This window comes from Leopardus geoffroyi, chromosome A3 (genome assembly GCF_018350155.1).
Source record: "Leopardus geoffroyi isolate Oge1 chromosome A3, O.geoffroyi_Oge1_pat1.0, whole genome shotgun sequence".
Lineage (NCBI taxonomy): Eukaryota > Metazoa > Chordata > Mammalia > Carnivora > Felidae > Leopardus > Leopardus geoffroyi.
Genome location: NC_059336.1, coordinates 74,792,757 through 74,819,692, shown reverse-complemented (window position 1 = coordinate 74,819,692; position 26,936 = coordinate 74,792,757). Strand labels below are relative to the sequence as shown.

At 43.5% G+C, this 26,936-nt stretch overlaps 1 protein-coding gene and 1 long non-coding RNA gene across 9 annotated transcripts in view; both read right to left on the bottom strand.

Moving 5' to 3' along the window:
* CCDC85A (coiled-coil domain containing 85A) overlaps nucleotides 1–4,422 on the bottom strand; it is a 200,171-nt gene extending 195,749 nt beyond the window's left edge. For all 6 annotated transcript variants that reach the window (XM_045446114.1, XM_045446115.1, XM_045446116.1 and 3 more), the window contains exon 1: nucleotides 4,152–4,422. In XM_045446114.1, the coding sequence (XP_045302070.1) occupies nucleotides 4,152–4,418 (267 nt within the window). In that variant the 5' untranslated portion in view covers nucleotides 4,419–4,422. The remainder of the gene's footprint in view (nucleotides 1–4,151) is intronic.
* Nucleotides 4,423–12,240: 7,818 nt separating this feature from the next.
* LOC123580807 overlaps nucleotides 12,241–26,936 on the bottom strand; it is a 69,539-nt gene continuing 54,843 nt past the window's right edge. The window contains exons 5-7 of one of the 3 annotated variants that reach the window (XR_006703467.1): nucleotides 19,594–19,747; nucleotides 13,209–13,515; nucleotides 12,241–12,503 (exon numbers count right to left, since the gene is read on the bottom strand). This is a non-coding gene — a long non-coding RNA (uncharacterized LOC123580807). Of the gene's footprint in view, nucleotides 12,504–13,049; nucleotides 13,516–19,593; nucleotides 19,748–26,936 lie in introns of those variants that run through there. The other 2 variants (XR_006703465.1, XR_006703466.1) reach the window with 2 other exon arrangements.

Genomic DNA, 26,936 nt, shown 5'->3' with positions numbered 1-26,936 from the left:
TCCCCTTCACCAGGAAAATGAATAAACCCTTTGGCCAAGCCGGGAAGGCTTCCTCTCACCTTTCCACCTTTAGCTCCACCTACATCAGCTAATTATGAACCCTGATTATATCTAACTTCTCCACATATGAACTTGCCTAAGAGAAGAGATTCCTCTGACAAGTCTCCCCTCGCACTAGAACAGCCACTGCTTGCAGCAGCAACAGGCATACATGAATGAACGAAGTTAACTTTCCCACCCACTGCTTACTGCCTGTAAGACACTAGCTGGAGAACTTACTGGGCATCATTTTTTTTTTTCTTCAAATGTAGAGGTCTTAGCTTCTGGGGGGACAGAGTCCATTCCAAAGTCTTTTTTGTGTGTGTAGTTGACATGCCTGGCATGGTGCCTTGCGTACAGGAAACAATATATGTTTATGGACTGACCAACCTTTTAAAGCCCTAGGTCAGTGGCCAAAACAGGATATAACCCCAACTACTGAGAAAGGATTTCTTATTCTTGTTTCAGTAGGCCCCTGAGAGGTTGGAGTCTACGGTTTTAAGGGAATAAATGATCTGTTGACACTGATGCTTTAAGGGAAATCAGAAGCTGTGGATATTCAGAGAAAAGAACACTAAAAAATTAATCTTTCTAAGCTTCAAAAATTATTCTACATTTAGTTGAATCCTGGTATTTCATAGGAAGTTCAAGCCATGTTCTTTTCCATTTCCAAATGAACTTCCAACTGCAAATACTTCCTTTTGACTACACACAACTACTCCTGATTTCTCCAGAACTGGGAAATAAACAGGACCTATATTACCATGAGCTTCATGGAGTTAATGCCTTTCTAAATGGAGTATGGCATATACTGCCCAGAATTCCAGTTGGGGTAGAAGGGGTATTGGCCCATTTCATTTTCTTTATCAGCACTCCTTCTTCCAAGAGTAAATAATAGTCTTGGGAATACAATTTTGAGCTATTTCCTTTTCCTTCTGTGGAATAGCTAAGCAACCAATTTGATAATAATCTTATAAACCAGCTTCTTCAAATCTGCCACATTAAGATCTGGGCTTTCTTTTTCAAAACACGAAGTGTCCTTTTAACATTGCCACTGGCCACAAGATGTTATCCATCTGTCTAAAGTGGACTTTTAAAAGATTAAACCCACCTTACGGCATACCACTCAAAGTTTCAAACATAAGACTCTCAAGTACTATATCTTTGGTGAAAGAATTGTTATAATCTGTTATTTTTCTTCACTACAGGGAGGGGGATTGGTATGTTGGGGAGCAAAAAGGAACATTTATGTGATGCAGATAACAAATCTACAGATTCAGTGCCCCCAGATCTGCCCCCTGTCCCCTGAAATCCCAAGTCAGAGCAAGCTGAGTGTTGGTATGTGCACAGTAGTGCATAGATACGGTTCTCAGAATCCAATTCCTTATAACATCAGAACCAAAATCTCCTTTCTTCACCCCTTTCAGGATCACATGCTCTAACTACATAATGTCAACTCGCCCAAAGAAAAGAAAGCCAGCCTATTTTAAACGTTTTATATCTATGTGACCTTGAGAAAGCTATTTAACCTCATCTATGTATCATTTAATCCTTGACAAACCTTTTGTGAAGTTAACATCCCCGTTTAGCAGATGAGAAAACTGAGGTTCAGAGAAGTTAACAGGTGCCCAAGATGTCAGACTCCAAATCCTTCATCCTTCCGCTGCCCCATCCCGTTCTGCCTCTTAAATGTTTAAACACAAACAAGTCAGCCAGTGCTTGGTTGGACCCAGTCTCATACCCCTCAAAGGAAAAGAATGAGTGCTCGCATCTCCCTATCTCTATAGCTGCAGTATCATCTAGTAGCCTTGAAAATATTTAGATGCAATTGCAAAAGCGGATCACAGATAGGAGCATAAAAAAAAAGAAGTGTTGTGGCCTTAATTACCCTAAATTTACAGTCCTCAACTGAGAATCCCAAACCATCAGAGCCAAAACAAAACCAAAAATCCTTCCTACTAGTTAAGCTGAAATAAATGAGTGCACATATCATTTACTCGGGCAACCACATTAATGGATCACTAGGGTGTCAGGGATGTTCAGAAAGTAACCAGCCCCATCTCTCTGAACTTGATAAGGAGATGGACAGGAAAGCCTTTTTAAGCCAGGTCATGAATCTAGACCACCAGGAGGGTGGGATGAAACTGCCTTTAACTGGCCTAATAGGTATTTTTCTAAATGAGGCTACTAGAATGAAAACCAGGATCCCCCACCACTCACACATAGCACACCCCCCAACACACACACACACACACACACACACACACACACACACACACAGGCAATCCATACAACCCAAAAGAACCTACAAGTATTTCTGAGTTATTATGTCAATGCCCCATACTATTCAAATCTTTAGGAAATTAATTGATTAATTACTTAATTAAAAACTCTTCCAAGTTACATTATAGTTCAAACCATGGAATAAGATTAAATTGGAGAGTTATGAACTATACCTTTGTCCAGCTTTGCCTAAGAAACCCAACCCTGTAACCCAACGGCTACACATTTACACGCCCTTTCCTGATGACAGTATCTACCATTTTTGTAGTCAAGTCCAGTAAAACTTCCCCTACATCATCATAACGTATTGTCACAACCCCCTAGGAGATGGTTATTATCACTTGCATTTTATTGATGAATAAAATGAGGTTCTGATAAATTAACTACTCAAGCTCACCGTCCTGGCAGATGAGGATTCTGGATGCACACCCACCTCTGAGATGATATTCCCACTACGCTAGCCTGCATCTAATCCCCCAAGAGTGTGGTCTGGTGCTTAATAAATACTCCGTTAGTAATGAATTAAACCAAAGGAGAGTGTAAGCCTTGGGATTTTTCTGACTGTGGGATTTTCCTAACTGCACCCACTCTAGGGATACAGGACAGTGACTTGGGGCCCAGGAAGAAGGCCATCTTCACCTGCACCGGGCCCAGCACCCAGGTAAGCATCTGGGATCCGCCCCCTGCACTCCTTTTGGCCCCAGAATCCCAGAGCTGGAGCCCTGAGGTAATTAGGAAAGTGTCTACTGCCCGAGAAGTGGGGTGGGAGTGGAAAGGGGACAAGAACAGCATGTGCCTGCAGGAATTTTCTCCCTGACGTCCCTGTAGTGTTTTCGTTTGTGTCAGGCTTCCTATAAACAAAAGCTGAACAATGAGAGGAAGGAATACCAGGAGGCACCAGTGCAAGCATCGAGGAGAGGAAGTTTGCGGTGCTCCCTGGCAGGGCGGATCCCGGCCAAGGGTCTCCCGCAGCCAGGCTGGCCAGCACACTGCTGTCACACTCAGAGCTCTCCAAGGAGAAAAGAAGTTGGTGGGGTTTTGGTGTTCTTTTCTTGCTTTTTTATTTATTTATTTATTTTGTTTCTAATAGCAAAGAGGGAAGGCTACTTCAAAAAGAAAACATCATTGGCTGACACTTGGGGTGGTACCTTTCAAATCCCCTTGTCCCCTTCAATGCTAGATGAAATTATAATAAAGTTGGGGGGGGGGGATGGGGGACAGGACCCCGGATGACGCCATCTAAACTGAGAGGAAGGAAAGTACTGAGCAGGTAGAAAATGAGAAGACAGAGCTTAAGCTCCTCTGCACTGGATGACACACGCCAGCTCCGAAGGTGGCGCCTGCGACTTTTCCCCAGGCACCCCGCCAGTCCTCCCCAGCATTGGCGCCCTTTCCTCATCTGCTGGAGAAGTCGTGGTTCCTGAGCATCCGTACCGCTGACTCCCAAGGACAAAGATGCCCTGGACTCGCTCCCTCGCTCACCTTTTCCCTTGCCTACTGTGACCCGGCTCCCCAAACCACTGATTTTCCAGGCTTCCTAGGAAAATAAAGGTTCTGCATGCCCATTACCTCCCTCCCTACTTTTCAGCATCCTCGGCGCCCACTCCTGCCACAGAGGTCAAGTGGGAGCTCGACACTGGCTCGCCCTATATAGGGAAGGGGAGACCAATCGCTTCCAAAGTTTGGAAAAGTTTCCAAAGGGCTGGGGATGGGGAGCAGGGGGTGCTGACCGGAAGAATGGGGAGGATCACCTGTTGACGGAGGGAGGGAAAGTTTGCCTGGACCCACCTCCCCGGGGCGCCCCGCTCCCTGCCCGGCCCCGCGCTCACCTTGAGCCCGCGGATCTCGCCGAGGTGCAGCTGCAGGCGACGGTTCACCTCGCGGATGAGGTTGCTGTGGTCCAGCATCGCGCTCACCTTCTCGGCCTCGGCGCGCCGCAGGCTGCGGATCAGCTCCTCCTTGCTCCACTGCAGCAGCTCCTCGTCCGACACTTTGGACAGGTCCTCCACGGCGGCGGCGGCGGACGGGCCCGCAGAGGCTGGGGGACAACTTTCCGCCGCCGCCGTCGCCGCTGTGCCTCCGGCCGCCTTCGACATGGTATCCGCGCGGTGGCAGGTGCGAGTGGGTGGAAGAGGCAAAGCGACTCCCGAAGGCGCGGGCGCGGCGGGGCCGCCTCCGCCCACACCCCTGTGCGCTCCGGCGAGTCAGCTGCACCGCCCGGCGGCCGCTGGGTTGGGGCGGCAGGGGTCGCGCTGAGCGGCCATCCTACCTCGCCATCCCGGCGCGCGCGCCCGCGCACCCCCAGGGCCGGGCAGTCACCCGCGCTCTGCTGCCGAGGCGCGTCCCAACTCGGCGCAAGTCCATGGTGAGGGGCGCCGGGGAGCGGGCGCCGCCGCAGGAAAACCTCGGCGAGCGGCGGGGACGCCGAGGGACCGCGCCCCGAATCCCCTGCCCTCTCCTCCGCCCGGATTCGAGACCGTCGCCCCCCACACTCTCGCACACACGCGCGCACTTTCCTCCCCCTTGCCCAGCTGCAGCTCCGTCTACACGGCGCTCCTGGGGGAGTTAGGGCGCTCCGGGATCCGCGGCGCCTCCTGGGTTGCTCGAGCGACGCCGCCGCTGCTGCCCGAAGGCTCAGCGCGGCTAGCCTGCCGCGCTCCTCTCGCCGCCTTCGCTGCGCCCGCCGCCGCTCCTTAGGCTGCTCGGGAAAGCCTGGGATTTGCAGAGCCGAGCCGAGCCACGCCGAGGTAAAGGCTGGACCCGCAGCAGGAGAAGCCTGCAGCCGGGGCCATCTGCAGCCAGCCGCACCTCCCGCGCGGGCCGGACGCAGCTGCTGCTAGATCGCCTCCCGGGCTCCCGAGGCGCGCTCCCCGCTATCCCGCCGGGGAAGGCCGGGGGCGCGGCTCCTCCAGCGCTGGGGCGCGGGTGGGGCGAGATGCGGGAGACGCGTGAGAAGCTGTGCCACCCGGGCTCTGGCAGGCTCGCGCGCGCCACCATGTGGTGGAAGGAGCTCCTTCCTCCGCCCCCTGAGCGCCAGGCTTGTCACCAGGCAAGAGAAACAACAGGGGGCCAAAATGAGAGAAGCGTGGTATTTCCAAGGACTGGAGGTCAGGGAAGAGAGACAGGAGGACCTAGCCGTCTGTTTCTCCTTTGGAGAATGGAAGAAGAGGTCAATGGCAGAAAGGAAAGAAGGAAGGAAGGAAGAGCGGGGGTGGGGGGTGTGGGAAGGTGGGAGATAGGTAGGATGGGAAAGGAAGCTTTAAGAAAATCCCAGTGCTCTGAAAAGGGGAAAGAAAGGCTTGGGGCACTGCTCTTTAGGGACCACCCACGCCCACCCCAGGCCTTTGTCTTTTCTGAAAATCCACTACTTTGTGAACAAGCTTCAGGGGATGGTATTGGATCTTTTAAAGTTTTATTTGAAAAACAAAAGCCTTAACTGGAAATTAAAATACCTTCCCCTCCTGTTTCCCTAGCCCTGGATTTTAAGGTCTGCACAATCACCTCCCATCTGAGCAAAGGACAGCCCCTCAGGGCAGCCCGAACTGCCTGGCAAGGAGATTTCCATTTTCCTCCTGCAGCGGGCTGTCAGTTCTTACTGGTTTGGCTTTTTGTGATGGTAATTTTGAGAAGGGGGTATTCTGTGTCCCCTGGTCAAATCTTTGGGCTACAAAATTCCCCTTCCCACCCCCACTCCCCAATTGTACCCTCTTGTTGCATGGAATCGAACCTAAACAAAAGCAAGTGATTTTTGGTTTTGGTTTTGGTTTTGGGTTTGTTTTTGTTTTTGTTTTTGTTTTTGTTTTTGTTTTTGTTTTTGTTTTTTGCCTTGAGAAGTGGATGCATTGGGTCCTAGGCATGTCATTTTAGATGAATACTTTCTCCTCCAGGATGGAGACAGAGCCAGAAAACCGTAGGGACTACCCCCACAGGGCTTTGGTAAGCCTGGGTGCGGAGGGAATAACCACCTGGTGGGTTGAGGCTTTAAATCTGAGACCCTCCACCAACAGGTCACTGTGTGTTCCTTTATAAAGCTGCCACCTTTTAAAAATCACATGGGAACTTCTGAGATTTAGCTTCCTGCAGAGCAAAGGAAGGTGGTGCTAGAAGAGGGTCTTAAAGTTCCCCTTAGCTTGATTACACTTTAGACCTGTTTCTTCCAGAATGTAGGTCCCTGACCTCCCTTTTCTTATAGCACTTACCTTGTGAATTCTTTCTCTGCTGCTTTGAGATGTAAATCACCTCCCAGTTTCACCACCCAGGAATGTCCTTCTCCAGGACCTGGGAGCCATCCTGGGAAATGTAATAATCAAGGAAAATAGCGCCCCCCCCCCCCATCTCTCTTAAAGGAGAGAAGCCTAACTTTACTAAGCGCCAATCAGCAAACATCAATGGTCAATCATACTGACCAACTCAACTTTCCCTTCCCTGGCCCACTGATAATGTCCTCCAGCACTTTCCCAGTAGCCCACCCCAGGGCTGAAAAACCCTCTTGCCTCTTATGCCAGAGGAGTGGATTTCAGGTGCCATCTCTCTCTCTCTCTTTCTCCCTTTCCTATTACAATAATCTTGCATAAAGTCTTCCTTGGGTTTAACTACATCGATTGAAATTTGGCTTTGATCCCTCCCCTTCTCTCATGTACACAGAAGGCTTTCCTCAACACAGGTCCTGAGACTTCTTTTGGCACAAGAGGAAGAAATGCAAGTCAGAAAAATATGAGTCCTGTCTCTGTCACTGGTTAATTCTTCTCCTTGAGCAAATCATCTAACCTTATTGGGCCTCAGGCAGCTAATAAGATAATGTACATGAAGTGCTTTATCAAGTTACCTACAGAAATGCTACTTGGTTGATAATTTGGGCAGCCCACCTTCTGGAAATGGGAGCCACCCACCACATCTGTGTGGTTTTTTGTTTTTTTGTTTTTGTTTTTGTTTTTGTTTTTGTTTTTTCCTCCATCAGGTTTGTTCTTTAAGAGTCCTGTTTCAAAATAAAACAACCAGCACCCTTCACCACTAACTCTCTCAGACATTTAACACCTATGCGGCTATTCAAAGGCAGATCTAGATGGCTGAAAGGAGTAACTGGACCTATGTTGAGAGATCAAGGAAGCAAGAAACCAAAGAAAAATTTCACCACAAATGTATATGCACTAGCAGCTACTTAACTATTGGGCTATATCACCTTGGTGAAGTTTTATTGTTTCTAATTTTGGTCATGGAATCAGGATAGTAATTGAATGAATAATGTTGCTTCATGTTGTTAATGTCATGTGTGGTATCAGGAACTTGGCTGCTAAAAACAGAAAACTCAAAAAACAGTCACTTAAAGAAGGCACTTATTTTCTCTCACATAACTGACATTCAGTCGAGGGTTGGTATGGTGTCCTTATATCATCGAAAAGACTCCTTCTCTCTGCTGAGCCATCCTTAGTATGGTTGCCTCCTGGCAACAAGATGGCTGCTGGAGAGCTGGCCATCCTTCTACATTTGGGGCAGGCCAAAGATATGAGCAAACGGCAACAGTACACGTGCTCCCTTAGAAGGTTTTCCTAGGGCACCTGAGTGGCTCAGTGAACTAAACATCTGACTCGATCTCAGCTCAGGTGATGATTTCATGGCTCATGAGTTTGAGCCCCATATCGGGCTTTGTGCTTTTGTCACCAAGCCTGCTTGTGATTGTCTCTCCTCTCTGCCCCTCCTCTACTTGTGCATACTCTTTCTCTCTCTCAGAATAAATAAATAAACTTTAAAAAGAAATATTAATTAATTAAAAAAAATAAAGCGTTTTCCTAGTAATACGACCCAATGAATCTCATTTATATCCTAATAGCCAGGGCTTGCCATGTAACCACCTCCCACCTGTAAGGGAAACTAGGAAACACTTTTAAAGGTAGGCACATTAATGCCACAAGTAAAATCAGAGTTGTTTCAATAAGAAAACAGATATGTGATGGAAACAGTTTTGCCTGCAGTCTCAGCAGTAGACCCTGGGTATAGTAAATGGAGGAATCTAAAACCCAGCCCTAAATGGCTGTAAGTCCTTAAGCCCTGATGACTTTATCTCCTCTGTTGTTTTGAATTACCTCTGTTCCATCACTACTCACTATTGCCTCACTAGGTCTCACCTGACCCTTCTCACTGGTCCCCCTGATGCCAGTATCACCTCTCTGAAAACTGATTTCCACACAGCTGCCTAAGTAAACTATCTACAAAGTCAAGTCCACTTGCTTCGCCCCTAACATAGATTGAATCATTGCTCATAGTTCTTCACAGCCTCCCAGTGTAATTCATACCACATGTGACTTTGTGGTAGCTCCCACGGAGCGGGTACAGTTTATCTTCCCGCCCCAGGGATATTGTGCTTGACCGTGGGCTTGCTTTGCTAATGGAATGTGGGTGTATCTGAGGGGTATGCCTTCTGTTTGTCCCCTCATTGCCCTGTACTTCCACAGGTTACTGACAGAAGAACTAACTTTGGGTAGCTGCTGTTCCTTCAGTCTGGGCCCCAGCCAGTGCCACCCCAGGCATTTTATAGACCTGCACCCTGATGTAGAGCCTCCCTCCCATCACAAACCCTTGCATCAGTGTACAAGAATATATAACTGTTATTTAAGCCATGGGGTTTTGATGAGATACATTATGTGGCATTAATGCAATAGTTAGCAGATACACCTCCCCTACCTAAATCTCTTCAGTGGTATCTCAGTACCTCTCCATAGAATGAAGCCATATTCCTTAGTAGAGTACATAAGATGGGCACAGTCTGGACCTTGCCTCCACCCCATCATACCTTGCCTCATATCTCAGACTTCACCAATGCCAAACTGCCCATAGATCCTGCCAGCACTCTCCATCCCTCTGTGCCCCCTGATGCTATTCTCTCATGCTTGGAATGCCTCTTCCCTCTGGACAACTCCCACTGGATACTTCTACTGGCATCATCTCCTCCAGATCCCTGGCATCAGCCCATTCTCTGATAAAGGCAGAAGGCAGAATTCCTCTCCACTCCCATAATCTCCAGTGCATACCTCTAACCTAGCACCTAAAACAGAATATGGAACTACAGGAAATTATAGGTGAAAGCTCATATTAACCCAGCCAATCCCAACAGAATAGTTTAGCTCCAGCTAGAATTTAATGTAATCTCTTTTTCACTTTCTCCAAACCCTGTGAACTTATGTCACACCCTATGAAACTTCTTGATGCAATTAGAAATGCTGTCGAGGACATTGCTGCGTATATCCCATATGCCTTGTTATGATGTGGTACCCTAATCCTTGGGGTTACTTGGGACCCATTAGTTTCAATCTCACAGACACTGTGAATTATGCAATTGGTGTGCATTTCTCTTTGCATTGGCTGCTGGGAAGTCAGATATAAATTGGTGGCCCACCCTCAGCAATTTAGATAAGACTTAAGGAATATGATTTGTTGACTAACCTGACTTCTATCATTTTCTTACTTCCAAATTTCTCCCTCTTAATTTCTTCTATCTTGTTCCTTATGTACTTTTGTAAGTTACCTGATACACACATACATATACACGTACATACATGCATATACATATATGTATACGTATATACACATGTATACAAATATACATACATATACACATGTATACATAAATATATATATACATATATCCAGAAAACAGAAGGAAGGGGAAATAGGAGAAGGGAGGTCCTGTCTCCAGTCATAGACCTTATAATGTTTTCTCTTTCTCCTTTACTTTGAGGTCTTCTCCCCCTAGTAGCTCCTAAACTCCATGAAGACAAGCCCCACTTCCCACCCTAGAGTCAGCATTCAGTAAAAGAGGGAAGGGGGAGGGAAACAAGCTTGCTCAAGGCCTTTGTTCAATTCTTTTATCCCCCTTGTTTGGAAAGCCTCGTCACCTGCATCACATATATAAGACCTCTTCCTTTTGAAAATATTAATTACCATTTAGTGTATGCTATTTTAGAAGTCACATTAGTGCTATGCAGTTCAGAAAATTCTTTTAAATTGCCTAAATGTAGAATAATATCATGTTTTAATGAGTTAGCCTCAAATAGCTGTAAGATGCTCTCAGGTGATGGGTTTATTCATTGATGATGCCAGACACAAGTAACCGTATTGCATGAACAAGGCTGCGGTTTATCTCTTCGAATCTGTGTTTTGTCAGGTAACAGGAAGCTACTGAAACATCCCATCTTGCTCCACTAAGAACTAATTTCCCAGGGAATACTTTGAGACTCAATGTAGTGCACTGGATTTTTGCTTGGTGATCTAATTCTGAGTCCAGATCCAGAGAACACGATCATTGTGTGGAAATGGGAAGTAGCTGGGAATCCCAGCAGTAACAGGAGCCTCTGGTGGTGGTGGATATTACTGATGGATGCCTGCAAAACACACTGTCACTGTGAGCCTCTGTGAAGGTGCTTTGCCTCGGTCCAGCCCCACAAACCGAACATTTAGGAGCTTGCTGGCCTTTACTGTATCTTGTTCTGTCAGCTACGATGGCAGAAACTGACTGCCAAGGGAAGGTTGATTTGACTGCCAGAAGCACCCAAGGGAGAGAGGTCCATTCAGCCTGACCCTCAGAGTGTTGAGATCTCAAGAGTGTTCTGAGTCATGAAAACGGCTGCTCTGTCCCCTCCCCCAACAGCTTTCTGTGGGTGCGGTGGGGCATGTGTCTCATGGAGGAAAACAAAAAGCAGGGGATACTTCAGGAGCCCCTATTTCTGATTGTTTGTAAAGAAAATGAATAGATCCATCTGATAGTCCCTGGACCATTAATGCCATTTCCAATCTTAGCCCTCCTCTGGGTGTCTTCCCCACAAATTCTCAACTTTGGCTGCATATTAGAGTCACCTGGGGAGTTCAATACATACCAATGCCTGGGCCCCTCCCTAGAGATTTCTGATTTAATAAGTCTGGGGTGCAGCCTGCCTATTGGGGTTTTGTAAAACTCCCCACGTGGTACTGCTAGGCAGCCGTTTGAGAATTACTCTTGTAGATGGTGTAGAGCGCTGTCCAAGAGAAATATATCACAAACCACAAATGCATGCCACAGATATAATTTTAAATTTTCCAGTAGTTGCACAAAGCAAAAAGAAACAGGTGATACTAATTTTAATATATTTCACTTAATCTAATATATTCAAAATGTTATTCAACATGTAATTAACATAAAAATTGTTAGTGAAATACCTTGCATTTTTTGTCGTAAGACTTGATAATCTAGTGGGTATTTTACATGTAAAACATATTTCAATCCAAACAAGCCATGTTTCAAGCACTCAGTAGCCACACGTGACTACCAATATTGCGACCAGCAATAAGTGGCTACCGCATTGGACATCACAGCTGTAGACTATTTGGTTGGGGGTGGAAGTGAAAGAATAAATAAGAGTGGGACTCATGGTGGGCTGAATAATGAATGACCCCACCTCAGATATCCATGTGCTAATCCTCAGAATCTGAATATTACCTTTAATGGCAATAAGGGACTTTGCAGGTGTGATTATATTAAGGCTCTTGACATAGAGCAACCATCTTAGCTTTATCCTAGTGGATAAATGCAATTACATGTATGCTTGCAGGAGGGAGGCAGGGAGATTTCACAAACGGAAGAGGCATGTAATGTAACCACAGAGGCAGATTTGAGTGGTGAGTCAAGGACTGCCTGATCCTCCCCAGAGACTCCAGAAGAAACACAGCCCTTCTGATACCTTGATCTTAGCCCTGAAAGACTCATTTCAGATTTCTGGCCTCTTGTGAGAGAATAAATTTCTGTTGTTTTAAGCCACTAAATTTGCAGCCTCAATGGGAAACTAATACAGCCCATTTAATAAAAAAGCACTTCCTTTTGATCTGTATTATTGTAGTTATCGCAGTCTTTCTTCTTTTATTGCTGGTTGGATACCTATTGATTTTTTTTGTTTGGAGGGCAGGGACCTGTCTTATTCATTGATGAACCCTCCACCACTCTGAGCAAGTAAAGTGTTGCAGGAGCACAGTAAAGCGGCTGAAGCTCAGCCTCAGAAATGCCCAGATTCAGGTGCGCATTCAAGAAAAGCTTGAAAGGGAGGCCACCTCCTGAAGAGGTCTTTATTGGGGAAAGCGACAGATCACAAACATCCCAGATGTCCATTGGAACGCCTGCCTGCCTTAATCAGTTGAAGTGTCTTTGAGAAGCTGTGACCCTGGAGTAGAGAAAAGGAAGAAAGTGCTAAAATCAGGACTGCCTGACAGGTCTGACCTTTGAGGCCAATTCCCATGGAACTGCCTACACTTGCCTGTCCCCATGCAGACCCAGCTCCATGTGACCTGGGAATTTCCGGCCCCTTTCCTAAGCTACCTAAAATAGACGTAGTTAAGAGTCTCACAAGTGAAGTTGCCCCTTCACACACTTGCTCAATAAGATAGCTTTCCTCCTAACACCGAAATCAGCTGCCCTGAGGGTGTGCAAGTTTGATTAGGAAGTCCCTCTTTGGCAGTTTCTCAAATAGCCAGTCCCTGGCAGCATGCATAACACCTGGGATATTGGCTTATAATGCCCCCATTAATTAAAAATGACAAATGATAGAGGAACGTGGGTGATGGACATTGAGGAGGGCACTTGTTGGGATGAGCACTGGGTGTTACATGTAAGCAATGAACCACGGGAATCTACCCCCAAAACCAAGAGCACACTGGACACACTGTATGTTAGCCAATTTGACAATAAATTAGATAGAAAGAAAAAGAAAGAAAGAAAGAAAGAAAGGAAGGAAGGAAGGAAAAAGAAAAAAATGATAAATGACAGGCTTAAAATTGAGGTACGCTCATTGCCTTTCAGAATGGAACTTTCCAAGATGCCATAATCACATTGTGATTGAACAGGAACTATCATGGATGAGGCACAGCACCTTAAGGAATCAATGCTGGGACAGACATTTGTATCCTGTTTTACAGATGGGGCTCAGGCCAGACCCACACAGGCAATGTGGAGCATCATCCTGGTGATCACCTTCACCAGAAGAGACAGGAGGGGTTTGAGGACACTGCAGAGGGCTCTCAGGCCCCCAACCTTCCATGCAGCCTTCACGGAGTGGTGTAGAGGTCTTCGTTGGCATGTTTGATGAGACCCAAGTTATTGGCATTAGTGGTAGAGCAAGCAAAGAATGAGAACAGGCTCCGAAGTTGACAGAAATGGAGTCTTTATGCCTTTGCCACCTAAAAAAAAAAAAAAAAGAAAAGAAAAGAAAAAGACAAGAAAAGAAAAAAGCCCTAATTGCAGAATAATTTGCAAGGAAGGGAGTTGTAATTGTTTCTTTGGTTTGTCTGGGAGCATCTACAGATGTTCATAAAGCAGGCTCTTTCCCAGGGGAATGTTCACATGTAATGCTCTCTGCTGGAGCACCACTATGATGCTGGGTAATTCCTATCCCTCCAAGTCACAGCCTAATGTCACTGCCCCAGAGACACCATCACTAATCAGGTCATCTAAAGGACCTACTCCTAAAAAAAAATTTAAAAAATAAATAAATAAATAAATAAATAAAGGACCTACTCCTTCATCATGAGTTCACCACTCTCATAATACTTTCATCCTTTGCAGTTATTTCTAGTTTGTTTACTTTCTACTTTGAGCTGGGAGAGGAATGAAGGAAGGAGCTGTGTGTGTTACACCTGACCCGAAAGATACTCAGCAACTCTGTGACTGGATAATGGGCAGATGTTTAATATTTGTTCATCAGCACAGCAAGCCACTAACTGCTCTGTGCTTTGTAACAGTACAGATTCCCCTCAGGAATGCTAATTCATTTCACCAGGGAAGAGGCCTTGGAAATGTGCATTTGAAGGTGGCTTCTCGGCTGATTCTGATGCGATCAGTCAGTACAACAGCATGTGGAACAGACCCCTGTGTCTGCCTCCCTCACACCATTTCTATTTGATCTCTTTACAGTGAGAGTCCTGGCAACAAGCTCATTCACACACTCATCTCAGGGTCTCTGAGATGCTTGAGAGCATCCTATATTCCTATTTGCATCGAAACCACTTGTCTGTCCATGAGAAGCCATGAATTCGATTATAAGGCTAATGTTACCTTCTATACACTGTGTTTGACACCGCTTGGGGAGAATATTCAGGGAAGTGGAGGAAGTGTGTGTTCTGGAAAGCTCATTCCAAGTTCCTTGGAAACTGAAAGTGACATACATCCTTTTGGGGCTTGTAAAAGAACTGGAAGCAAGAACGCCTAAGTTTGACCAGACGAACTCTAAGCAGGCTTGCATGATGGAAGAACAGTCTTAAACACTCTTTCAGCAACAGATGGGCAGCAGTAGGGCATTCCAGATGCATGGTGGTGGTGGTGAAAGTCTTGTTTCCTTGAGGAGGGTATGAGCTAACTGGGGTCAAGGAGTGTTCACTAAACTCCTTTTTTTTCCTCACAGAGTGCAGCCTTGGGAACTCGAATTTGGTTTTTGGTAGGCAGTTACATCAGGTAAAGGTAAGTCTGACGGGTTGACTGAGATCTGCCTCTGCCATTTTCTCTTTAATACTCTTGGCCTAGAACCTGAGCCAACCCTCCTAGGATGATGTGTGAATATGAAGATCAAAAATTTTAGAAAATGGTTTAGGAATCTGTTATTCATTCTTATAAACATAATGTCTATTCCCATGAGCTACTCTGTCCAGAGTTGAGGTTGTGGCTGACTGTGTTGCTTTAATGTGTATTAAATGCCCCAGAGGCAAGGTTACATAAAAGTATGAGAAATCATGAAACCAATTTGGGTAGCAGCTGAAAAACAAAACAAAAACAAAACATTGGTTCTCTAGTTCATTGACTTTCATCTTCTCCCTAGGGCAGAAGGAACTCTCAAGTGTATCATAATATCACTGGTACTCTTTCCCCTCTCCCCACCTCTTGCCCCACAGATAATCACCAGCAATAATTCTTATTTTGAGGGCAATATGTCAGGTACTACCAACATGACCTCACATTTAGCCTCTACTGCCTTTATCTGTGTAATACCACAGTGTCCTGAGAATGTGCAGTTTGAGAGCTTTTTTTAGAAAATTACTGAACAAAACCCGAGATACATGTGTGTGATGTGAGTGTGTGTGCATTTGTATATGTGTGGGTTCTTGACTGTACAGCAATTAGAAGAGACTTTGGACAATGAAAGTAGAAAATTAGATTAAAATATATAATTCAGCCCAAATAAATATGGCCATTTTCTCATGAAATTAAAAAAAATAAAGAAATCTGTACCAGCAGGGATCTCTAGTATTTGTTCTTTAAGGAAAGTATGTTCCCGATTATACTGTTCTATTTTTTTTTTTAGTGAAATGCTTAGAAAGAATTCACTAATGTTCTGAGAGTTCCATCAGGCCCGCATGAAAGGCTAGAAAGAGTGCAGGAGCCTGGACAGCTGCTCAGCTAGAGGACAAACTTCACCTCTAGCCACCACCTAGCCACAGGGACATCCGGCTGTCCGTTCTGCAGCTCTGTTTGCACACCTTTAAAATGAGAATGATAACAAGCATCAGTCATCCTTTTTTGTATTAAAACAATGAGAGGAGCTTGTTTTGAAAAGTGTAAATTGTATAACCAAAATGCAAAGTTTGAGTAATTTCTGTGGATACTACTCATCTCTGTTTTGCTAAATCTCCCTCCAGCAAGCAAAGGCATCCTCAGGGTTCACCACTAATGTAGCAGAGAAACTAAAGCCCTTAATTGCTTCTATTCCTCAGGAAGAATCACCCGTATTCTAAAATTCATGCTGAGACCAGGAGCTTTACAGCACAGCCAACTCTAAGCTACATGGAAATGGATGGGGCATTTTTCAAATTATGCCTTTCAGCCCCCTTCCCACCTCTCCTTACCCAACCCCATGCCCATTACCAGAGCCACTGGAAAACTGCATGTGAATTAGCAAAAGGCACCCCTTTCTTGAGTGGTATCTTAAGTAGTGTATCTCATCTTGTATGTAACATAAGGAATTAGCCATACAATTATGGAGGCTGAGAGGTCCCAAGATCTACAGTCAGCAAAATGGAGACTCGGGAAAGCTGACAGTGTAGGATTCAGTCTGAATCCAAGTCCAAAAGCAGAAGACCAATGTCCCAGCTCAAGACCTGTCCCAGTCAGGCAGAGAGCAAAGTCTCCCTTACTCCACTTTTTATTCTAGTCAGGCCTTCAGTGGACTGGATGAGAGTCACCCACATGAAGGAGTGCAATCTGCTCTACTCAGTCTACGGTTTCAAATATTAATTTCATCAATAAACACCCTCACAGACACACCGAGAACAATGTGTGGCCAAATATTGGGACACAATGACCCAGTCAAATTGACATATAACATTAACCATCACAAGTAGGGTGCATGGTGGACCACAGGCTGCATTCGAATCCCCATCTGCCCATCACCTGGGCACACTGGTGTAGAATACAATCTACATTAACAAACACACGGTGACCCTGCCCTCCATGTTAAGGACTGCTGTAAGAAATGACCTCTTCTCCAGAATCAGGGACATTGTAGTCCTGCCTTTGTGGTTCCTTCAATCCCAACAGAGTTTCTGGACTGATCATGTTTTGGGCTCCACATAATAAACCCACTAAGGGTATTTTATGTTACAGTTTGTTTGAACACAGCCTCTCTTTTTTACCTGGGATCACCCACACAAGCCTCTGAGTTACATGACTACCATAGGTCAAGGATACAACGTTGAACCCTTCCTTTCATTGAGAGAAGCACAGCGTCCCCCAAGACTGGCGTGTCTGGGCAACACTTTCAGCTTTCCCTCAGCAAAGAATGAGAGAACAGAGGAAATCTAAAACAGCAGGAAGAGGACTAAGAAAACACAAAATAAGCCCGCAAAGTAAGGAACCATGTAAATGAACAAGGAGATAAACAGAAATAACAACTGACAAAGCATTCGATGAGTACTGAGTCCCAGAAATGGCACTTGTACAGAACTGTAGCATATGGAGTGAATCATTGTTTACCAGCCTTGGACAGGCTGCTGTCAAGTTTCAATGCATGTGCAACAATTAGGAGTAGAATGCTCAGTGCGTGGAGAACCATGATATAGGACCAGCTTCGGAAAACACACAAAACCTACCTTTATCATGCCTCCAAAAAGAAGGGGGTGGCATGTAAAATTCCCCATTTAAGGCTCACACGTACAATATATAAATGTTTCATGAAGCAAAGGGTTGGAATACATGGCAGTTCCAAGTGAGTAAAAAAAAAGGTTTAGATGTTGTTGGCTAAGAAATATAAACAATGCCACCAGGGAAAGCTGGGAAATACAGTTCTTGCTATGGTAACAGGTTTAGAACATGACTCTGATGTGGAAATGCAATTTTTTATGCTGGAAGAATAAGCAGAAATTGCTTTACCTGCAAATATATTGTCAGTGTCCACCCCCGAGATCTGAAAACCTGGAAATGAACGCAGACCCAAGGAGGCAGAAGCTTTGAGAATGGTGCTTTCAGGTGATTTTCTAGGCTCAGAGTATAAAATTCTGGCCTTCTGACTGCCAAGTGGATCACTGTCATATGGAGATGTATGTGCTGCTACATCAACAGCTAGTCTTATAGAAGCTCAGCTTAATCACCGTGGTTGGGAAACTTGGTTCCAGGCCAGCCTGCCCAACAGAAATCATGGATGGGGCTCCTGAGTACCCTTAGGATTCAGGTCTCCAGTTGGAAAGCTTGGACCTCAGTCTCCTAGGTAAAGAGTGTCACCATCCCTGTCCTCCTCACCAGCCCAGCCGCCTTGCCACTTAGGCTGGCATGCCTCCCTTCATGCACACTTGTGTGTCCAATGGCTACCACCAACCTCACCTGTCTGGACCTGAACTCCTGACAGACTCCCAGTCTCACTCTCCCCACAGACTCCCTATCTTAGCAAATGGCAGCTCCATTCTCCCAGCTACACAGGCCAAAAGATTCATCCTTGACTTTTTCTCCCACACCCCTCCTCTAATCGTCTGTAATTCTAATGGCTCTGCCTTCAAAATAAACCCAGAATGTGGCTGCTTCACATCACTCCTGTTATCACCCTAACCCAAGCCACCAATGCCCCTTGCCTAGATTATTGCCATAGCCTCCTAACTGCACAGCCTGCTTCTTCCCTTTGCCCCTCTTGGTCTATTCTCAACACAGCCTAGATATAAATCACATCATATCACTCCAATATGCAGAACTCTAATGCCCCCAGGTCACTCAAAATGAAAGCCAGAGTCATTAAAATGACCTATCTGGGCCTTAGAATCTGTTCTGCCAGCCTCTGGTTGCCAGTCTTGCCTTGTCTCTGTTACTTTCCCCTTTGTTCACTCTGCTCCAGCCTCACTGACTCTGTCCCACTTCTTTTAAAGCACCAAACTCAGTCCCACCTTCGGGCCTTTGAATTCGCTGCTCCCTCTGCTCATCTGTCCTGGGTGTCTCACTCCCTCACTCTTCAGGCTTTCAAGTCCCAACTTCAACATCACCATAAGGGCCTCCCTGGTCACACTGCTTAAAATGTAACACCCTCTCTCCAACACTTCCGAACCCCCTCACCATGTGGATTGGCAAAGAGAGGGAGGCGGGCGGTCTCTCCCCACACTACCCCTGGGGTCCAAGGCTGTTTAATGTTTTGCCACCTTGTAGCTGCACTATCTGGAACATGTGACCTCCTAGACCAGGGAAGGGAGGAGAGAACTTGGAAGTGACACACTGGCTCTAATGTGCCTGGAAGTAGGAATGGCACATACCAGTTTCCTGCATAGTTCATCAGTTTCAGTTACTCTGACAGTTTTACCTCATTACAAGAGGGCTAGGAGATGTAGTACTCTACATGCTCACGAAGGAAAGGAGACCAAGACATGGGTAAATTCTATGTCATGAACTATGAGCTCTTTCCTTGGAAATCCTGCATTGCTTGAGCAGTAAGGACTTTTGTCTCCTTATCTTATTGGCCTGAGATTCATCCTAGATTGATCCGTTTCATTCCTTCATTCAACAAATATTTTTTAAGTGCCTCCTATGTGCCAGTCATTGTGAATGATGCTGAGGATACAAGACGTGAGGTTAGCCTTGTGTTCCTAGCTGCAGTGCCCCATGGAGGGTTGGAGAGGCAAACCCCAATATGACTCCATCTTCCCCCACCTAAAGTCAATGGATGCTGCACATGCCCCATTGGGTGTGTGTGCAGGATGGACAGAACAATCTTAATCTTCCCAGGAATGCTGATATTCTAAGGGGGTGCTATCAATGTAAGCATGCTAAGAGTTCGTGCAGCCCTTTCAGAAACTTACAGATGGATTGTAGATGTATGTAGCCACATAAGTGATCATGAAGTCCTTTGTTCAATAAATAACAACACATAAATGTGCATTTGATCTTCTTCTCTGGAAGTGAGCACAGGTTCCTTCTTTTCTGGACCTCAGGTAGACACTATGGAATTTTTTGCTGCAATTACAGGCAAAAATCTAAACATGATTGCAACACAAGGATAGAGTTTGTTTTTAGTGTAATGTTTAGGAGTGGAGAATGTAAGATAACACAACACTTAGGAATGCAATTTATGTAAGTTAAAAACACATATTCTCAAAACCACAAAACACTATATATCCTTCAAGGAGCATGCATATACAATATGTATGTTAAACATACTAGAATAGTTGCTTATGGAAGAGCAGGGGAAAAGAGTGGGGATCCAGATGAAAGGAGGGGAAATGAGAAAACAAGAGTGCATCCTAGGATGGACCATGGTGCTAATGTGCCATCAAGTGAGGAATATTACTAGGTTGTCAAATACAAATTTTATATCTCATTTTCCTTTCTTGAAGGGGCACTCAAAGAAAACATTTGTTGAATAGACTAATGAAAAGGCACCAATCTAAAATTCATCTTTAGAGCCATAAGACAAATGGACAAGGCTTCCTTCTATCCTTCCATATTCTATTTTCTGATCTCAGCCCCAAGTTAAGTCTATAAGTAGAAGACAATAATATAGCATGCCTTGTCTAACAAATGAACAAACAGAAAAAATTGTAACCCTCTGTGTTAGCAAAGGTGTGGAGATAGGGGCACTTTCAAGTTACTGATAGGAATGTAAAATGGTATATCTTTCTGAAAAGGAATTGTTATTGAGATCCAAAAAAATATTTATAGCCTTTAACTCACAACTTCCACTTTCAGGAATTTATCATAAGAAAAGTAACTTATGTACAAATTTTATGAGCTGATGTTTGAGGCAATATTACTTAAAATAACAGAAAACTGCAAATAACATACACGTTCAGCAGTAGGGGACTGGGTAAATAAATTATTATATTACCTATTCGATAGAGTTGTATATAGTTAAAATGTAACAATAAGGAGGAACCTGGGTGGCTCAGCTGGTTAAGCGACCGACTCTTGATTTCTGCTCAGGTCATGATTTCATGGTTCATAAGAACGGGCCCTTCATTGGGCTCTGTGCTGAAAGCATGGAGCCTGGTTGGGATTCTCTCTCTCCCTTTCTCTCTCTCTCTGCCCCTCCCTCACTCATGCTCCCTTTCCCTCTCAAAATAAATAAACATTTAAAAAATGTAATAATAAGAAAATTTTTGTAACAGATTATTAATCAAATACAGCCTTCTAAAATATGCCATAAAATTCCAATTTTGAAAATAGGAAAGATGTACATAAAATGTTCATGGCAGGTATCTCTATTAATATATTAATTGAATGAACATTGAGTGGTGAAATTATATATGGTTTTTATATTTTTTTGTTCTTATCTATAGTGGGTATGTATTTTAATTGGAAAATACTATAATAACAAACATCAATGAGTATATCAGATTATAATTCCACCTGTTATACTATATCTCAAAGGCATGAAAGGATTTTTCCACACTGAATTTTTTAAATTGTATGCTTTCCTATTTACAGAATTGGCAGGTCTTTTTCATGTGTGCACTTCAATCATTACTCAGTCATACTTCACTGTGTCACCCTGAGCTACTGCATTATTCCCACGTTAATAATTAAAGAGAAAACCATTTTGAGATAGGACTGTGGATAAACACAATATTCTTGTCAATTTTCTAAATTGGAACCGAGAATTCATTAAACATTTTATGAAGGTTCTGTTTGTGATTAAAATCAAGGGAATCCATCTTATCATCAGTGTGATTGTTGTACAGTTCAGTCATGTCAGGACAAAAAAAAAATGACAAGGCATTATGACCCATATGAAGCTAAGAGTTATATTAAAACCCAGTTTGGCTTTTACTTTACTAATGAAGAATAAATGTAATTCAAACATTTTTTTTACTCTGAAATATAAAACCTTGAAGAGATAGAGGGATAAACAAGAGCTGGATGGGGTAAAAATCCAACACCAATATATTCTCTATTTTTCTTGAGATAATAGCTAGTTCCAGTAATTTGTCACGTCAATAACTGAATCTTCTTGAGGGGAAAAAAACTTCCCCCACAAAACAAAAACTAGCCTGGATCCAGATTTAAATTTTACTGAGAGTAGATGTTACCTTAAGAAATCATATTTTTTAATTCTACTTTATGGATATAGCAATACAAAAAAATGTGATCTTTTCAGTCTACTAAGCACACATCAGTACAAAAGCAAAGCATGTTGGTAGAGGAAAGGTGTCATATTCCAAGGCAAAAAGTTTGCAGTTAACATCATTTGGAGGATAATATTTTGTAATGTCTGGTTACTATTTTAAGGTGTCACTAAGGTTTAGAAAAGTACATGAGTTTTTGTTAATTTGCATTTGCAAATCCTTCGACCACCTGTTCCTTTGAACTACTAAGTTGTGTTATATAGATTACTTGAGTTATAATGAACAGCCTATAAGGTCAGATATGTTTAAAACTCATAAATGCAACTAATGTGAAAAACATTAAGAAATCAATTTTTAAATCATGCTTTTTCAAAAATAGTACCAATGTGTAGATCTGTAGCTCCTATGATATCCACTTCTCCAAATCTGAGACCTAAATCTCTTATACGACACACTGTTATGAACTGAATGTGTTCTCCCAAATTCATATGTTGAAGCCCTAACCCCCAATGCAGCAATAAGAGTATACCCCACTATTTGAAAGTTGTTATACCACTTTTCTTTTATGAAAGACCTACAATACTACAGTAACTGCTTTTTTAGTAACAGTGAAAATCCTCATCAGATTTTTTTCACTTAGTGAAGACAGGCAATAATGTAGGTCTTTTGTAAAAGTGAAGTGATGTAACAAGAACTTTCCAACAGCAGGCAATAGTCTTGGATTTATACCATTTCAGGATAGGAACACTCTACTTTTGGACAGCTGGGGATTCCTATATTTGGCAATGGGGCCACTGAGGAATTAATTAAGGTTAAATGAGGTTATAAGGCTGAGACCCTGATCCCATAGGGCCTTATCACTCTTTCTCCTCCATAACACAAAAAAAGAAGTCATATTCATACAAAAGGCAGCTGTCTATAAACCAGAAAAAGAGCCCTGTAAGAATTGAACTGGCTGGAACTTTGATCTTGGACTTCTAACCTCCAGAACTATAAGAAAATAAATGTCTGTTGGTTAAGCCATCTAGTTTATGGCATTTTGATATGGTGACCGAAGCATACTAATAAATAATTATTTCACGTAATTTATATATTTTATTGGTGCTTTGTATACAAACAGATCTGATTAAGGTATTAATTGATTGGATTCTACTAAATATATAAGCTTCTTCTACTATCTAGACTTTGAATCCATTTTGCAAACTGGTGATTGCAAATATATGGCATTGTGCTACCATTCTCCATTCCTAAATAAATGGTGGATTACTACTTGATTACAGCATTCAGTCCTACTGAACCTAGACCAAACTTTATAATCCTTGTCAACAATCCAAGAAGCCACCATCAATAGATATATATATTATCCGTTTGCCATTCATGTATTAAACTATAAACTCATTGAGTGCTTGGATACTATCTTATTTCTTTTCTATAGTCTATAAGCCTTCACGTGGCAGAAGCTGAGTAAATTCTCACTGAGTTAAATAAACTGCATTCTAAATATAAGCTTTCTATAAAGAAAGTTCCCTACACAGGAGCTTTGAGTCCCAAGTCAAGATAAACTTGTCTTGACTCTAAACAAATCCATGGGAAAGAAAGTATCTTGTGTACTTTTAACTTCGACTGAATTTTCATCAAGTACAAATAATGAGTCATAACAATGATCATAATCATAATTCATAATAACAATGTATAATTCATAATAATGATTAGTGCATTAGGCATCATTATGTATGAAGTTCAAAGCTGGAAGATGCAAGGACACAAAGGATTAGAAAGCTGAGTCCATTGCCTTGAGGAATGTCCCATCCAGTTGAGATAGGAGATTCTTACACATGAAGATCCCACTCACAATAGGAACAGAATGTGACAAGTACCACTGCCAACTATATGGTTTTGATCATAGGAGCATAAAGATTCAGAAGAAAGAGGGGAAGATTTTCCTATAAGGTTAAAAGGAAATTTGATAGAAAACCAATTTCTGCAGAGTTCATTTATTCTTCCTCTATTTTCTCATAACAAGTTCCCCTGTGGTCTTCTGTAGATTTATCAGATTAGCTATTCAGGATAGTTGCCTATTCCCCAAATAAAGTCATATTCTCGATACTGCCTCACCCCATCATATACAAAGCAGATGGAGGAGAATGATTTTCTAAACCTTTAAGCTGCCTGGGAGACGTAATATATCCTCTCTTTGAAGTATCAGTGCACCATGGTCAAAGTCTGGCCATCCTGATTTAAGGTGTCCTCACCCTCAGGGTGCCTGGATGGCTCAGTAAGTTGAGTGTCCAACTCTCAGTTTCGGCTCAGGTCATGATCTCACATTTTCGTGAGTTCGAGCCCCGCATCGGGCTGTGTCCTGACAGTGCAGAGGCTGCTTGGGATTCTCTCTCTCTCCCTCCCTCTCTACCCCTCCCCAACTCACACTGTCTGTGTCTCTCTCAAAATAAATAAACTCAAAAAAAATTTAAGGTGTCCTCACCCTCAAGAGCAGTTTGCAGGAACAGAAAAGATGTGAGGCTCCAAAACCATCTTTTTAAAAAAAATTTTTTTAATGTTGTTATTTATTTTTGAGACAGAGAGAGACAGAGCATGAATGGGGAGGAGCAGGGAGAGAGGGAGACACAGAATCGGAAGCAGGCTCCAGGTTCTGAGCCATCAGCCCAGAGCCCGACGCGGGGCTCGAACTCACGGACCATGAGATCGTGACCTGAGCCGAAGTCGGACGCTTAACCGACTGAGCCACCCAGACACCCCTCCAAAACCATCTTTGAGGCCCAAATTCTAAAAACTAACAAATTGGTTGGTTTCCTACCAGCAGGTAGGCACTTCTTAGGGTTATACCTCAGTTATTAAGTCAGTAATAGAATGTTACTGTTATTAAGTCGGAGCAGAATGTAAACTTTAAGAATTTGGTCTTGTTGGACTAGTGATAGTGAATCATCACTATCCTCTGAATTACCAGGAAAATAGCCTATCACCCATCACACCATAAGCAATAAGCAAATCAGCAGTACATTTTGCTGATGTGGATTATTGGTCAGCATTTGATTACAGAAAGATTCTAAATCATTCTCTGAGTCTTGATTTTTTTTAAGTGAAAACTAGATGAAGAAGACAAAGTATCAAGCTTGAAGACTCAAAATACTCTGTGAGGCTCTGAAACTCATACCAAGCGGCATCCGGAATTTTCAGAGTAATTCACTATAGGAGACACTAAGAGTCGTGCCCCACATTACTTTTTGCCTGGAAGTCATCCAGTTTATTTATAGAATGAGATAAAGGAAAAGACATATCCCCAGGCTCCATGCTGGGTTCCATAAAGAGGCATCTCCTGTTTGCCTCTAAATTTAAAAACACACAGAGAGAGTCTTGTTTTCAAGAGATAGAACCACATCCTCCCACCTCCAACCCTCGAACCCCACTGCCCAAGGAACCTAGCTCTTAGGATACACGCCAGACCCTGGCTGATGGAGCTACATATTTTCAAGAATGTCAAAATGACTTCATTGCTGAGAATAGCGGCAATTGGTAGAGCTTCCTCTGCTTAAAGAGGAGAAATGTTTCTATTACCAAGTGAATCACTTTCTCCAGCTGCAAACAAACAACTAAAACAGCACTAAAGGACAGAAATACTACAAGATGGGAGAAGGAAGGGGCGAGGACTGCTGCTTTTACTTTTAGTTTCGAGGAAGTAAAGAGGCAAAGGACTCTTTCTGGCCCCCTCCTCCACCTATCTCTCCCAGCCCCCAAGTGGGGGGAGAAACAGAAGCAAGAGCATGTGCCCAATCATCTCTACCACCAGCTCTCCCTCCCATCACTTGCTCAGCTCGAGAAATCACAGTGTCAGTACATTTCTGGCTGTTCTCAAAAGAGAAATTCCCAACAAGTAAACAGTTATTTGTCTAGAGTCCCAGGATGAGAAGGAGGAAAGGAAAGAGAAAAGGAAAAAAATTAACATTCTTGAGCTCATAGTTAATGCCAGACACATTATATTCTATTCAATTCTAGCAGTTAGATATGAAACACTGGAGTGAGATGAGACCTCGATTTGAATTCCAACTCTGCCACATACTAGCTCCTCAACTTTAACCTCTCTGAAAGTCAGTAGTCTTGCCTGTAAAGGGGGATTGCTAATCATCTTCTATGCTTACAGAGAAGATTACATAAAGTACTCTAAACCATGCACATAAAGTAATGTATAAATGGTAGCAAGAATTCATCAAAATTTAGCACCATTTTATATGTGAAGCATACGACTGAGAGGGAGAAGTGACTCTCTCAACCAAGTGATTCCCAGAAGACAGCACATGTCCTCCTGAGATGATGTTTGACTGGTTTAAAACATCACACAAGAATGCATGTGGCTTTTACAGGCACATGCATTCTCTATACGTTCAGGAATCACTTATTACACTGCCTTCATAGTAATGTGCAAAAATGACATTTGAAAGTTACTTTCAGGGGTGCCTGGGTGGCTCAGTCGGTTAAACGTCTGACATCCGACTTCAGCCAAGGTCATGATCTTGTGGTTTGTGAGTTCGAGCCCCTCCCTCATCAGACTCTCTGCTGTCAGTGCAGTTCCCACTTTAGATCCTCTGTCTCCCTCTCTATCTGTTTTTCCCTCCCTTTGTCTCTATCTCTCTCTCTTTCAAAAATAAATTAACATTTAAAAAAATAAACAAAATAAAACTTAAAAAAAAAAAAAAAAGAAAAGAAAGTTACTTTCAGATCCTGCATGTCAGTACTGACCCGGGCCATCCTCACGGTCAGGTTGAGAACTCAGCTAGCTGAGTTCCTGGTATTTCCTCCCAGACCAGGCTCTCCTGTTACCTTCCTCCACCTCTCTTTTGGATGGATTCCTTTGTACTTACTTCCCCAAATTTCTGGCCTGTACTTCATCAGCAGCACCCCTGCCTACCCCTGAGGGGATTCTCACCCACGGATCTCACGGTGGAGACAGAATTCTCACCAAATATTATACTTACTCTTCTATGTTTCCTGATGCCCCTAAAATTGCAGGGCACTCTGACTAGTTCTAGCAAGTAAAATGTGACCAAAAGTGACAAATATCACTTTCA